At 41.4% G+C, this 16,698-nt stretch overlaps 1 protein-coding gene across 9 annotated transcripts in view; it reads right to left on the bottom strand.

Moving 5' to 3' along the window:
- The window catches only part of PHACTR1 (phosphatase and actin regulator 1), a 455,927-nt gene that overhangs the window by 67,479 nt on the left and 371,750 nt on the right, over positions 1-16,698 (bottom strand). For all 9 annotated transcript variants that reach the window (XM_068236910.1, XM_068236906.1, XM_068236908.1 and 6 more), the window contains one exon: positions 3,939-4,097. In XM_068236910.1, coding sequence (XP_068093011.1) covers positions 3,939-4,097 — 159 coding nt within the window. The remainder of the gene's footprint in view (positions 1-3,938; positions 4,098-16,698) is intronic.

Here is a 16,698-nt window from a genome sequence, read left to right as displayed (position 1 = left end):
TAGATATAGATATAGATATAGATATAGATTATATATATATATATATTACTGGATTGTGATTTTAACCACTTGCCGGCCGCCCCTACCTAGGGGCGGCGGCAAAGTGGAGCCCGCAACGACCGCGCAATACGCCGATCGGCGGCGGCTCGTTGCGGACTAGCTGCCGGGGATCGCACGCTGGATGTGCCCACCCGCGACGTCAACCCGCCAGCCAATTAGCAGCGGCGGCGGGTTGTTAACCCCCGATCTTCCGCATGTAAAGCGGATAATACGCTTTGTAATGTATACAAAGCGTATTATACAGGCTGCCTCCTGCCCTGGTGGTCCCAGTGATTGAGGGACCACCAGGGCAGGTTGCAGCCCTCCTAGTAAGTACCCAAGCACACTGATCCTGCCCCCTGATCGCCCACTGCACCCATCAGACCCCCCTGCCCACCCCTGGGACACCTGTTTGCACCCAATCACCCCCCTAATCACCCATTAATCACTCCCTGTCACTATCTCAACGCTATTTTTTAGATTAGGTCCTAAACTGCCCCCTGGGGGCTCCTGAACACACCCCCCCCACACCCTTAGATCCTCCCTAGACCCTCCCCCCTGTGTACTGTATACATCTATTCTTCCCTATAATCACCCACTGATCACCTGTCAATCACCCATCAATCACCACCTGTCACTGCCACCCATCAGATCAGACCCTAACCTGCCTTTTGTGGGCACCTGATCACCCACCCACACCCTCAGATTGCGTGCAGACCCACCCTCAGATCACCTCTGAAAGTGCATTGTTTACATCTGTTCTCCCCTCTAATCATCCACTGATCACCCATCAATCACCCCGTCACCACCTGTCACTGCTACCCATCAGATCAGACACTAATCTGCCCCTTGCGGGCACCCAATCACCTGCCCACACCCTAAATTAGCCCCCCAGACCCCCTCTGATCAACTCGCCAGTGCATTGCTTGCATATATTCTCCTCTGTAATCACCTACTGATCACCTATCAACCACCCCGTCACCCCCTGTCACCACCTGTCACTGCTACCCATCAGATCAGGCCCTAATATGCCCCCTGCGGGCTTCTGATCACCCGGCCAAACCCTCACCCGCCCCACCGCAGTGACAGAATTTTTTTTTCTGATCACTGCTGGTACGACTTAATTGCCATGTCCAGGTCATGATTTGAGAACATTCCTGCACTTCAGTGCCAATACAACCTGTCATCTAAGAAGCCACCCTGCTTATGACCGGTTCCACAAAATTCGGCCCCTCATAGACCACCTGTCATCAAAATTTGCAGATGCTTATACCCCTGAACAGTCATTTTGAGGCATTTGGTTTCCAGACTACTCCTCGTGGTTTTGGGCCCCTAAAATGCCAGGGCAGTATAGGAACCCCACAAGTGACCCCATTTTAGAAAGAAGACACCCCAAGGTATTCCGTTAGGTGTATGACGAGTTCATAGAAGATTTTATTTTTTGTCAAAAGTTAGCGGAAATTGATTTGTATTGTTTTTTTTCACAAAGTGTCATTTTCCACTAACTTGTGACAAAAAATAAAATCTTCTATGAACTCACCATACACCTAACGGAATACCTTGGGGTGTCTTCTTTCTAAAATGGGGTCACTTGTGGGGTTTCTATACTGCCCTGGCATTTTAGGGGCCCTAAACCGTGAGGAGTAGTCTAGAAACCAAATGCCTCAAAATTACCTGTGAATAGGACGTTGGGCCCCATAGCGCACCTAGGCTACAAAAAAGTGTCACACATGTGATATCGCCGTACTCAGGAGAAGTAGTATAATGTGTTTTGGGGTGTATTTTTACACATACCCATGCTGGGTGGGAGAAATCTCTCTGTAAAGGGACAATTGTGTGTAAAAAAAATCAAAACATTTTAATTTACAGAGATATTTCTCCCACCCAGCATGGGTATGTGTAAAAATACACCCCAAAACACATTATACTACTTCTCCTGAGTACGGCGATACCACATGTGTGACACTTTTTTGCAACCTAGGTGCGCTAAGAGGCCCAACGTCCTATGAGTACCTTTAGAATTTCACAGGTCATTTTGAGGCATTTGGTTTCTAGACTACTCCTCACGGTTTAGGGCCCCTAAAATGCCAGGGCATTATAGGAACCCCACAAGTGACCCCATTTTAGAAAAAAGACACCCCAAGGTATTCAATTAGGTGTATGGGGAATTCATAGAAGATTTTATTTTTTGTCACAAGTTAGTGGAAAATGACACTTTGTGAAAAAAACAATAAAAATCAATTTCCGCTAACTTGTGAAAAAAAAATGAAATCTTCTATGAACTCCCCATACTACTAACGGAATACCTTGGGGTGTCTTCTTTCTAAAATGGGGTCACTTGTAGGGTTCCTATACTGTCCTGGCATTTTAGGGGCCCTAAACCGTGAGGAGTAGTCTAGAAAATAAATGCCTCAAAATGACCTGTGAAATCCTAACGGTACTCATAGGACTTTGGGCCCCTTAGCGCAGTTAGGGTGCAAAAAAGTGTCACACATGTGGTATCGCCGTACTCAGGAGAAGTAGTATAATGTGTTTTGGGGTGTATTTTTACACATACCCATGCTGGGTGGGAGAAATATCTCTGTAAATGGACAATTGTGTGTAAAAAAATCAAAAGAAATCTCATTTACAGAGATATTTCTCCCACCCATCATAGGTATGTGTAAAAATACACCCCAAAACACATTATACTATTTCTCCTGAGTAAGGCGATACCACATGTGTGACATTTCTTTTGCAGCCTAGGTGCGCTAAGGGGCCCAAAGTCCTATGAGCACCTTTAGGCTTTACAGGGGTGCTTACAATTTAGCACCCCCCAAAATGCCAGGACAATAAACACACCCCACAAATGACCCCATTTTGGAAACTAGACACTTCAAGGTATTCAGAGAGGGGCATGGTGAGTCCGTGGCAGATTTCATTTTTTTTTGTCACCAGATAGCAGAAATGGAAACTTTTTTTTATTTATTTTTTTTGTCACAAAGTGTCATTTTCCGCTAACTTGTGACAAAAGATAAAATCTTCTATGAACTCACCATGCCTCTTAGTGAATACTTTGGGGTGTCTTCTTTCCAAAATGGGGTCATTTGGGGGGTATTTATACTATCCTGGAATTCTAGCACCTCATGAAACCTGACAGGTGCTCAGAAATGAGAGAGATGCTTCAAAATGGGAAAATTCAATTTTTGCACCATAGTTTGTAAACGCTATAACTTTTACCCAAACCAATAAATATACACTGAATGGGTTTTTTTTAATCAAAAACATGTTTGTCCACATTTTTCGCGCTGCATGTATACAGAAATTTTACTTTATTTGAAAAATGTCAGCACAGAAAGTTGAAAAAATCATTTTTTTGCCAAAATTCATGTCTTTTTTGATGAATAGAATAAAAAGTAAAAATCGCAGCACCAATCAAATAGCACCAAAAGAAAGCTGTATTAGTGACAAGAAAAGGAGGTAAAATTCATTTAGATGGTAGCTTGTATGACTGAGCAAAAAATCATTTAAGCTGCAGTGGTCTGAATGGAAAAAAGGCTCTGGTCCTTAAGGGTGAAAAGACTGCGGTCCTTAAGTGGTTAAAAGGAGAAAAGATCACAGTGTAGGAGTCAAAAAAATGAAAGAGAAGAAAGACTTAGGCCTCGTTTTCAATTCCACATTGTGAGCAACACAGGTGACCATCGCAACTCACAGCACTGCTTTGCTATGTGATTCTCCCCAATGCGGTTGCGATTCCCTTCACACAAGTGGAAACAAGGCACATTATCGTTTGGTGTTACATACACAACGCTAACATAGCTTGTAAAACGTTATGTACTGGAATTATTATTTGTTGCTTGTACAAAACAGGCTTGTCGCGCCTCTTGTATGTAATTGGTAACCATAGAAGATAAAATCACCTGTCTCGTCCATGAGTTCAGAAGTGGGGAGAACCTCATATGCACATGTATCTCCCGACAACGTACTGGATTCTAGCTCTGTTATAACTGGCATGGATGAACCATTTCCCAGCGATTGACCGTTTTCCATCATGCCTTCTTCATTCTGTAAATCACCATCTGAAAGTAGAGGAAGAGAAGAGGTTACAACAAATCCTGTCCTGTCCTTGTCCACATATTATACATTCACATATCTAGGTGTGGAAGTTCATATGAGTTGAGTACTGTGGGTAAAAGCATCTCTAAGCAGCTCATTTAGTAGTTGTCTTTCAGTATCTTCAGGACACAGGGGGGGGGGGGGGGGGGGCAGAGGGCACATGAGGGACACAGGAGGACACATGGGGACACAAGAGGTATGAGGGGAACACAGTAATTGGGGGAGAACATCTAGAAGATGCCCTTTGACCATGGACATACCAGGTTTAATATATTTTCCCCCTGGTTTTTGTCCTCTAAACCTAGGTGCATCTTATAGTCTGAAGCATTTTATAATCCCAAAAAATATGTTGCTTTTTCAATGGCGAACAAACCCAACATTTCGTCTTTGATATTCTGGATAGTAGGCATTGTAGAGTATATTGACCTATTGAATATGGGTTTTCTAGCAGCTACCAGTATCACATGTAATATGCTTTTAGGAACTTTAGAGGACGTATCAGGTGGGGCAATATCAGTCAGATAAGAATGTGCAAGTAATCTATGACCACATCTAATGTGTGATGGTGTTTCGTAAAGTGCATACATACCTGTGATGTGTGTCGCTCGTCGGGCATCGGAAACCCGATCCCCTTGGGCGACATTGATGGGGCAGCCTGTACAGAAGTGTGACAACTATTGAGGAGCTATTACTATGCGGGCGAAGGGTGGAGGGACGATGGAGCAGTGCCTGTGTGACGTCACGCGGCAGGTGGGGGAGTGGCGTACTCAAAGACGTTGGCTGCCATTGGGTGAATCAATCTGCCGGGCGTATTGCTCATGAGGCTTTACACTTGTATCAGAACCTCAAACACGGTCCAGTCCTAAGGTATATAAATGGTGTAAGAACAGTTTCTGCACTTTTTATATTAACCTCCCAGCGTTCTGGACGAGCTGAGCTCGTCCAGTCATGCCGGAGACCACCGCTCAGGCCCTGGCGGGCCGATTTGAAGATTTTTTTTGAAGCACGCAGCTAGCACTTTGCGATCGGAAGGGTGGGTGGGAATCGGAGGGGGGTATCATGTAGCTAGCGCTAGGCTAGCTACATGATTTTTAAAAAAAATTAGGTTTAAAAAACCATGTGCAGCCGTGCGGCTGCGCATAATCAAATTGCCAGGGAGGCTAATCCTGGTTAAAATCTCTAAAATCTCTTTTTCCTAAACTCTTAAGAAATGTTTGTAGCTTTTAGAGTGGGTTATATGGAAGGGTATGGAGGACAGTTACAGTACATGTAGCCAGTTCTGCTGACACACAAAAAAAGTCCTGTCTTAAAGAGACATTGAAGTGAAAAAATAACTTACGAAGTAATGATTTGTATGTGTAGTACTGACAATTAATAGAACATTAGTAGCAAAGAAAATAGTCTCATATTTAAATTTTTAGAAAAACAAAAGTTTGCTTTCCTAAAACAGAAAGAATTTGCGATAATTCAGGTTGGAGTGAGCTCGAGATGTCTCCCAGGCACCACTGCTGAATATATGCAAATTAACCATTGTACCCTTAGAAGCTAAACACACCTCCAGAACCGCTGGAATGCAATGATGTGTCAGCTTGTTAATATGTACAGAGCCATAATAATCCAACATGCATACAGACTGTTTCGGATTGTTTGATCCTCATCAGTGCATGGCATGGATTAATTTGGCTCTATGGAGTAGGGCTTGTAAATCCGAGAGGCACAGACTAACCAACAAGCTCATGGTGACCCAGAACTCATTGGGGTGTGTAAGGGACTACAATGGTCCTAAAAGCCCCCTTACTAAGATGTTAAGAAAAACAAAAGTTTGCTTTCCTAAAACAGAAAGAATTTGCGATAATTCAGGTTGGAGTGAGCTCGAGATGTCTCCCAGGGACCACTGCTGAATATATGCAAATTAACCATTGTACCCTTTGAAGCTAAACACACCTCCAGAACCGCTGGAATGCAATGATGTGTCAGCTTATTAATATGTACAGAGCCATAATAATCCAACATGCATACAGACTGTTTTGGATTGTTTGATCCTCATCAGTGCATGGCATGGATTAATTTGGCTCTATGGAGTAGGGCTTGTAAATCCGAGAGGCACAGACTAACCAGCAAGCTCATGGTGACCCAGAACTCATTGGGGTGTGTAAGGGACTACAATGGTCCTAAAAGCCCCCTTACTAAGATGTTAAGAAAAACAAAAGTTTGCTTTCCTAAAACAGAAAGAATTTGCGATAATTCAGGTTGGAGTGAGCTCGAGATGTCTCCCACGCACCACTGCTGAATATATGCAAATTAACCATTGTACCCTTTAAAGCTAAACACACCTCCAGAACCGCTGGAATGCAATGATGTGTCAGCTTGTTAATATGTACAGAGCCATAATAATCCAACATGCATACAGACTGTTTCAGATTGTTTGATCCTCATCAGTGCATGGCATGGATTAATTTGGCTCTATGGAGTAGGGCTTGTAAATCCAAGAGGCACAGACTAACCAGCAATTTTTAGATATATAGCTTTTTTTTATAACATTGTGTAGCCATCCTGCCAGCATGGCTATTCAGTACCTGTGCAAAGTGTATTCTCTGTGTAATCATATCTGGAATTTGTAGTTCCATGAAATCAGCTCTGAAACAGTTAACTGCATAGTTTGCTCTTTGCAGTTTTCCCTCCTACATCTAGGTGGAGAATTCCTCTCACCAATAGGAGAGCAGTTTTTGTACTGTGGAGATTTTGTAGCCAATGAGAGAAAGTCTTAGTTCTGAGAACAGAGAATTTGCTAGAAACTGGTTTGAGTGCGCTGAGAGCAGAGAAAGAACTAAGAGAGAAGTGGCTGGAGAGAGATATGTGGGATTAAACAGTGTTCCACACTGAGAACTGAAATGTCTGGAGCTTTATGCAAAGCTGCTAAGCTACCTGGAGGTGAAATCCTTTCTCCACAGTGTCCTGTGACTGCATCCTTTCTGAAGGAGTGTGACAGACTATTTCACATGGCTACTTCATTCGGCCTCATCTGAAGGAACTGTAAGGAAGCTACTTTATTACTACAATGACCGGCTGATTTTGAATCCAGTTTATTGGTGTGTTTGTCTGTCTGCGTGGCAGCCCTGGTGATTCACAGAGCCAGCTTTGAGTGGGTGATTCCTGTTGGGTTGTGCCGTTCATATAGTCAGGCCTCCCAGGATCTTGTGCAACGCAGTTTCTAATTGGGACTAGGGACGGGGACTGTCGTGTTGGTTTAGCAATCTACTTTGGGGTTTCTAGGCCTATCATAAGAGGATCATTCATATATATATATACATATATATATATATATATATATATAATAACCCAGCTTGTGTCATCTTGCTGCTGCTGCTCTCCTAAGTGAAGCTTTCCCCTCCACCTTTGTGGATTACAAATACTGTTTTATATATGAGCTCCAACTGCCGGCCTGCTGATTAGACTAACATTGGCCAATGTTTAGGGGAAATTAGCTTAAATATTTATCTGAGTATGATTATAACAAACTGTTTATACATTTGTCATTTAAAGCACACTTAATAATTTACTGTGATTTTGAGATTTGCTATCTCTGGATTTTCTGTTGCTTCTTTGGGCCAAACCCCTTTCCAGAGATTTTGGAGGTGTCATTCTGTATTGCATTCTTTTGCAAGCCACTGTTGGTATTCCATTATTGCCAAACCTGTGAGTTCAGATGCTGTGACCTATCTGTTAGAACATATTGCTAGAATGTTACATGCTAAATTGTTAATTGTATCATTATTACTGAGTCTCCAGATCCAATAATAGTGCCTAGCATTATACTGCTGGTTTATGTGTATCACTAAAGGTTGTGGGTGTCACCAGAGTTGGACAAGAGCAGGACCCATCTAACATAGCTACACCTACAGGAGCGCAACAATTGCATCATTCTGACATATTTGCAATTGCAAGCCACACTCTGTATTTTAAACTATAACACAAGCAGAGCTAATGACCCTTTCAACTTCCCTGCAGTAAAAATCTTCTCTAAATCTGTCTCTGACTATTTCTTTGATGTATAAGTGCTCCAGAAATCAGTGGGTTGGAGAGCTCAGAGAGGCTCTTTTGCATAGATTACAACTGAAGTTTCTTAACTCTTCCTGTACTGGAAACAATATAAGACTCATATCTGTGCTACGAATGTCCTATTTCTTAGTTGTACCACACATATACATCATTATCTCATAAGTTTATTTTCACTTCAGATTTCTCTGTGCCTCCACAACTGAATCATCCCTTGATGTGTCTTGTTCTTCCTCGTTGCCTTTACTGAGATCCCTGCTCCAACATCACTCAGTTCATTCATAATTTATAGCCCTATATAAAGACGGAGACGTATTCCAGCTTTCACTTTGGAAATGTTAGGGCATAACCTAATATGAATTACACATAGACACATGTGACATAGCCATAAAAGCATGCTGAGGAACATGACATCTAGGACAGGCTCTGTGTGCTGTTACTCTTGTTATTAGTCCATTTGTTAGGAACAGCCCCCCCCCCTCCCCCCCATTTGCTGTCAGTACAAGATCTGGCTGTTATTTACTCAGCCACAGAAGTGGCTTTGAGGAGCACAGCATATGCCAAACTAAAGAATGTGTGAGTGGGTTCAAGTGAGGCTAATTACATTTCTTCAATAAAATAACTATACAACAGACACACTATTTATATTACATTAGCTGTTTTTCTGATGTGCTGCTGAGTCATTATGTGTCTAATTTGAAGTACCTAAACCATTATACAAATACATCTGGCTATGTGATCAGTAACAAATAACACTGTGACAAAGAATATCTGGAGAGATAAGTAATGAATCCACATGGATTCAGTGGAGTCTTATAGCAGGAGCTTACAGTCTATGGGTCGCAATGTTCCACTCAAGCATCTAGAGGAGCCCTGCAATCATTTTACTGCATGCTCTCAATTCATACAGCATCTGCTCCCAGCTCTGCTTATCAGGGCAGTTTCTAGGCTAAATTGCACCCAGGGCGAGGGTGTAAAAATTGCGCCCCCTTCGCCCCGCCACCGTGGACTCGGGAACCCTTACTCTTTAAGGACAGTCACACAGCCACAGGTCACAAGTAGATCTGCCTACTTTGTAGTGACCAGCTGCTCATCCAGGAGGAAGCAGGAAAACACCCAGGCGAGGAGAGCCTGGAAAGCCGACTCCTCCATGGGTGTCGCGCAATCACAGCCTACAGTACCGCTACAAGACATCAGGTGTCATCACAGGGTGGTGACATGATGATGACTTGGTCTGACACAGGCAGCCTAGGAGGAGTCAAGGTAGGTGATCGCGCTGGTAATCTTCTTTCTTCTTCCATTTGGCTGCACCACGCGTCACCAGCTCCCTAGCGGTAATGTCCTTCTGCCTGCGCCCCCTTCATCTACTTGCTGGTCTGCGCCCAGTGCGGTCGCCCTGCCCGCACTGCCCAAGAAACGGCCCTGCTGCTTATAGCTGGCACCAAACACACCAAGCACTATAGAATACATTTTAACATGTGGCCCAATTTATAAAGGCTAATCAAATCTGTAGGGTCAATCGGCCAAATCTTGATTCAAAGAATATTATAACAGAGTTGTTATTTGTTTGACTGGAGTAAGAGAGGTCTCAGCACCAGAGGATGTGTATTTCTCGGAGTTACGGGGAATCAAAGGTGCCCCTGTGCCTAAACAAACTTCCTGTTAACTTATGAACCCTGCAGGATGTGCTTGACTATAGAAAGCAGGATTTTACAAAGTAATGATATCCAGCACCAGACTGCTTTGTAGTACCTTTATTGAAGTAGAGTGTGCAGCAAAGTCCTAGGGTGCTCCATGGGTGGGTGGGTGGCAGGGGGAGACAGTACGAACAGCTGAGTGCAAGAAAACGTTTTTGTATGCGAAACAGCTGTCAGGTGATCAGTACTGGCTCCTCCAGCCAAACATTCACTGGGTGCTCTAGGATGTTGCTGCCAACCGCTGTCTTTGTAAAACTTCAATAGAGGTACTACAAAGCAGATTGGTTCTGGATATCATTACTGTACTTTCTTTTTTTTTTTAATTTAACCTCATTGGCAGTAACCAAAAAATGCTGGGAGTGGTAAACCCAACCCCAGAGTGAGGAAAAATTTTACAATGAACAAATACTGACTAAATCATTTATAGACAATATTGTACAAAAATAAGCAATTTTATTTATTGTTATTTTCACTACACTTCCTCATTAAGGTTCAGCACGTGCCACTACCGGACGTAGATAAACGTTTATTGAAAATCAACCAGACAACAGGAAAGAAGAGCAACTAACAATGGTTCCCAGGCACAATGAACAAACCAGCCTGACAGATGTGTTTGGATAAGTACAGCTCATGTGAGACCGCATATTTACTTATTGCTCAGTACCTGCTCCATATAGTCAGTGCTTCATTATATCTAATGTATCATGTTCCCATGTGACCTTATGTGTGGTCTATAGGGATCATTAAAAAACTGTCACCAGGCATGATCCCAAACAAAAGTTTCAACATCAAAAATCTAACGTGTATATGAGGCTTTAAAGGAAATCTGAAGTGAAAGTAAACGTATGGGATAATGATTTTTATGTGTAGTAAAGCTAAGAAATAGAACATTAGTAGCACAGATATGAGTCTCAGTCCAGTACAGGAAGAGTTAAGAAACTTCACAGTTGTTATCTATGCAAAAGAGCCTCTCTGAGCTCTCCAACCCAACATGGGTCGCTGTTTTCTGGAGCACAAAGCAACAGTCAGAAACAGATTTAGATAAAATTTTTACTGCAGGAAAGTTGAAAAGGTCATTAGCTGTGTGTTATAGTTTAAAATACATAGTGCGACTTGTATTTGCAAATATGACAGAATTATGCACTGTTATAAAAAAGCTATATATCTAAAAATGAAAATATGAGACTATTTTCTTTTCTACTAATGTTCTATTAATTATCAGTACTACACATACAAATCATTACATCATACGTCTTTTCACTTCAGTTTCACTTGAACTCAATACCAAAGTAGATATATTAAACATTGCTGGTGTGTCAGTTATAGTAATAATAGCCAGCTCCTATGATGAGCTACAGCACCTGCAACTATTCCAAATAATGTGACATATTCTTCTGAAAGATGTCCCTGTCCTTTTATTTTGGACAAGCAGTCACACGGCAGCTGTATTCCTCTGCAGTATGAACATAATTCACAGATGATGTGCAGTAGTAGAGTGAGAAAGATCATTATGTGTGATTATATGACAACAGATACAGAACTACAATCTCCATTACAACAAGAGAGCTCAGCCTGGGTACTGCTGAATTATTTATAAAGATGTATCCTGCACAATATTCTGCGCATTTCATGCTAAGGTACTATTGTTCTCAAGGAAAAATAATTGTACTATCTTCCATATACCGTAATCAGTAAACAGTTCAAGTAAAATTAAACTTTCCAAATCAAAATGCGACCCTAGTAGCCTATGTTCTGCAAAACACAGAAAGCAGCGAGAGATAGATAATAGGTGGTCTATCAGGAGGACTGTAAATGGAATAAACAGGCACACTGACTGAGGGCTTTATTAGGAACACCCATATACTCGCTTATTAATGCAATTATCTAATAAGCCAATGATGTAGCTCTAGTGCTTTGTATAAAATCATGCAGATTCAGATGTTTACACCAGGTGGTGGAAAATGCAATCTCAGTGATTTTTACCATTAAATGATTGATGGTGCCACATGGGCTGGTTTATTAATATTAATGGTTTATATAGCACTGCATCTTCTGTGGCGCTGTATAACATTACAGTATAAACAATACTACAATTAACACTACAAAACAATGGTGGTCAGTGGCCAGGGTGTCCTAAGTGAGAGAGCACGCTTGCCTGAAGAGGCGAGTTATTAGGTTGTGCCTAAAAAGAGTAAGTGCGGGTGAGTGGCAGATGTGTTGAGGGAGGGAATTCTAAAGGAGGGGAGAGGATTGAGAGGAATCTTGTAAGCAAGAGTGAGAAAAGGTGACCAGAGAAGAAGATAGCAGAATATTGTTAGTAGAGAGGAGGATAGTATCTTGAGATAAGATCATTAAAACAAGAAGGAGCTAGGTTGTAAAGGGAATTGCATTGTCTGTGTAACTGGTAGCCAGTGAAGGGACTGCCAGAGTGGGATATGGCTGGAGAAGCAGGAGGAGAGGTGGATGAGTCATGCAGCAGAGTTCATGATGGACTGTAGAGGGGCTAAACGGTTAGCAGGTACGTCACAGAACAGAGAATTGCAGTTATCTAGACGTGAGATAATCATGCCTCAGGCATGCAAGAAGCTTGGTAATGTCCTGAGGGGTAGATGCAGGAGATGCAGAAACACTGGACGACCAAACACTGGAAAATGTAGCCTGGTCTATTACGATGGTAGAGCTGGTATTTGGTGTCACCAGCAAGAAGCCATGGACCTGACTTGCCTTGTATCAAATTTTGAGGCTAAATTTATTTAAAATCAGCAACATTTTATTTCTATTTAGTTTAATTAAAAATGCCAGTTCATTTGCATAGTTTCAGGTGTTTAATATTTTTTATTGTATTCAGTGGAAATTAGGGTTTCATACCAGAATGGTTAGATTACTTTTTTACTTTGTCTTTAATCATTTGAGGACCCATGGCTGCTATGGCGATCCCTATGCTACTAACATTAAGTATGCTGAAGAAGCAGATGAATATTTGTTGTAACCAGTTAGACACTACAGTATTAATCAAGTCTTTGATAGGATAAGTAAGGCCTAAATTTAAGGCATCAGATACTGTATGTTGAAAAACTCTATATGTAGAGTGCCATCAACACACTCTCAAACATGAAAAGAGTGTTTAAAGCATTATATATTTTCCTTTGTAAAAACATCAATAGGAGATTGGAGCCACACTGGAATATAGCAAATACGCAATGCATTTATCCTCCCGGATCATACACCAGTAACACAGCATAGAAGGGAGCTACCATATATCCCAGTCTAATGACAAGTGTGTTTGAGCTCAGCATTCACAAGCTTCTCTGATGCATTCTTAAATAGACTCCTGCAGAGATATTATACTGTATAGAGTAGGCAAGAGACACAATTTTCCACCTTTTTACAAATTGGCCTATTTGTGTCACTGTATACTGGTTTTGTTCTGTTTCATTAGTTAAACCTTGATTCTTCTCATTGTTTCATACAAAGTTAAGTCCTCTTGCAATTCACATAGGAGTTAAAGGGGAACTTCAGCCTAAACAAACATAATGTCATTAAGTTACATTAGTTATGTTAATTAAAATAGAAAAACAAAAGTTTGCTTTCCTAAAACAGAAAGAATTTGCGATAATTCAGGTTGGAGTGAGCTTGAGATGTCTCCCAGAGCAACACTGCTGAATATATGCAAATTAACCATTGTACCCTTAGAAGCTAAACACACCTCCAGAACCGCTGGAATGCAATGATGTGTCATCTTGTTAATTTGTACAGAGCCATAATAATCCAACATGCATACAGACTGTTTCGAATTGTTTGATCCTCATCAGTGCATGGCATGGATTAATTTGGCTCTATGGAGTAGGGCTTGTAAATCCGAGAGGCACAGACTAACCAGCAAGCTCATGGTGACCCAGAACTCATTGGAGTGTGTAAGGGACTACAATGGTCCTAAAAGCCCCCTTACTAAGATGTTAAGAAAAACAAAAGTTTGCTTTCCTAAAACAGAAAGAATTTGCGATAATTCAGGTTGGAGTGAGCTTGAGATGTCTCCCAGAGCAGCACTGCTGAATATATGCAAATTAACCATTGTACCCTTAGAAGCTAAACACACCTCCAGAACCGCTGGAATGCAATGATGTGTCAGCTTGTTAATTTGTACAGAGCCATAATAATCCAACATGCATACAGACTGTATTGGATTGTTTGATCCTCATCAGTGCATGGCATGGATTAATTTGACTCTATGGAGTAGGGCTTGTAAATCTAATTAAAATAGATAGGTAATATAATCTCTTATCCACCCTGTTTTAAAAGAACAGGCAAATGTTTGATTTCATGAGGGCAGCCATCTTTTTGGTTGAAAGGAGGTGACAGGGAACACGAGACACAGTTCCAACTGTCCTGTGTGCTGATCACCCCTCCCAGTTTCTAGGCAACGTGAAAAACAACATAGGAAATCCCATCATGCTTTGCACAGCATCAGGGAAAAAAGCCCGGGCATTTTTCTTTGATGGGTGGAGCTTAGCTAAAAATGCAGCTAAAAATGATGCTTTAGTAAGAAAAACAACGTTCTTATGCTGTGAAACTGTTAAAGAAACACCAAGCCTTTTCAGTTCTGCTGAGTATATTTTTAGTCCGGAGGTTCACTTTAAGGCTGAACTTCATGTATAACACTGCGGTGTCTCAACAGACACATAAAAATTGTTAACAAATGATTCTGAATATAATCTCTTATTAGGTAAATTAACAGGAAAAAGTATCAAGTCAATCTAAAGTTGCTGTAAAAAATGTAAACTGTTTCCAAGGCTGCATCTAAAGTAAAGCAAATCCAAAGACCGTCCTGCAGCAACATTTCCTTAAAAAGGACTCTTGTATGTCAGAGAGACCCAACTGACTAGTTTGATTTCCTACCCTTCATTTGCTTCCAGATAGGTCAGGTTAGGTTCTGGAGTATGACACAGTGACATCCAGGTCAGCTGGTAAGGCTGTCGCTGCTTTGAGCCCTTTGGCAAGGGTTCGAATTCCAGCTCAAGCCAGTACATAAAACAGTAAAGAGTCTTTGGGCAATGCTCCCTAATGGACCTGGTCAAGGTGGACCATGCATTAAGTGGCTGCAGCTCTGGCGTTTTGAGTCCCAATATAAATGTTTTGTGTCTTGTCTTGGTATATATCATATGTCTAGCCAAATCACTGGAACCCGGTTCTGGGGAAACACTCCCAAGCACAGTGTAAGAATGTCTAAGATGCGGCCTAAAAGTTTGTTAAGAGTGAGACTGTAAGATGTTTCTGGGACTTAACCATTTGCAAATATTAGTACAAATGTGGTGATACCCTAAGTCTTTTCCTTTGCAGTTTGGAAAGCTGTAGATATATGTGCTTGGCATCAATGCCCATGGCCTGCTGCCTCCTGGGACTTGGTTGGCTAATTTTGTGACACCCAATTCTGGTTTCCATGGGAGGGCATACTTGGAAAAAAACGGAAGGTATTCTGTATTCCAAGTCAAGTAAGTCAAGCAAAGTAAAGTAAGTAAAAAAACAAACACAAGTACAATAAGTCGGTAGCCATAATTACACACATAGCGCACTCCATGTTCACATAGTCTCTGTTGTGTCCGTTGCATGTGATATATTGCATGTTATTATGACATGTTTGACTTCTGTCTCGACATGTCAACACATCTGAATTGATCATACCGTAAACATAGGATCCACCAACATGACCACTGCTCAGTTGTAGCTCGTTCCATGAATCAGACCATTGTTGACTGTAGTGTAAAGCTAGACTTTTGATCTCATTTGTTTCATTGGGTTCTCATTGTCTAGTTTTAGGATTTATAATAATAAAAACATTTTTTTGAATTGTTATTTTTCAAAATGTGATTAAAAAATGCTGTCTTGTTTCTTTCCAAATGCCTATAGTACAAACATACTTACACACGAACACACACACACACACACACACACACACACACACACACACACACACACACACACACACACACACACACACACACACACACACACACACACACACACACACACACACACACACACTTGTCCTGCACCCTCAGATGCTCCAGGGGAAGGCCAAACACCCTTACAAGACTTGAGCCAATTAGTCCTAAAAAAAAGTACTTCCTGACTCCAGGTGGTGGTCACATAAAAATCCCTGGATCAACTCTGCAGGGAATTACCTGGTAGTTATAGATTACATTATAAATGGAAGTATCAACAAGGAGAGGCATATAATACGTAATGTGTAACATTTTCATATGGTAAATGATACTGCGGTGTTCTGCTTCACATTTTGTATCCAGGTCCACAAGAGGTCAACAAAGATCTCATTAGGCTTCTTTTCTAATCTGTCGGGTATCAAATTTGTTGTTTTATATAATCTGATCAGTGTGTTATATATAACAACACTGAAGTTGATATACTGTGTACCGGATAGCACATGTCGATAATGAAATGCTAGATGAGCTGAAACACAAAACTCCTGACGTTATCAGTCAAAAAGAGATCGTGTAAGGGGTCAATTTCAGCATAAATGCACAATTTACGGAGGTCTTTGTCACACTAAAATGTTGATTTTGAACTAGGAGTTGATGATATAAAATCTGTCAGGAGCTGAGCTTCAGGAGAGGGGAAGGAGGCAGGTGGTAAATCTTTTAACATTATTTATTAAACACAAATTGCTGTTAATGTCACTCATCTTTGTTTTACATGCAGATAGTTTCTGACAGTGTGGTAAATAATATCATGTTCAAATAGAAAACTACACCAATTCCCATAAGCACACAGCAGGACCACAGAAACAGCATGCTTT

Source organism: Hyperolius riggenbachi, chromosome 5 (assembly GCF_040937935.1).
Source record: "Hyperolius riggenbachi isolate aHypRig1 chromosome 5, aHypRig1.pri, whole genome shotgun sequence".
Classification (NCBI taxonomy): domain Eukaryota; kingdom Metazoa; phylum Chordata; class Amphibia; order Anura; family Hyperoliidae; genus Hyperolius; species Hyperolius riggenbachi.
The sequence above is the reverse complement of the archived record's forward strand: the minus strand, read 5'-3'. Positions and strand labels throughout refer to the sequence as shown.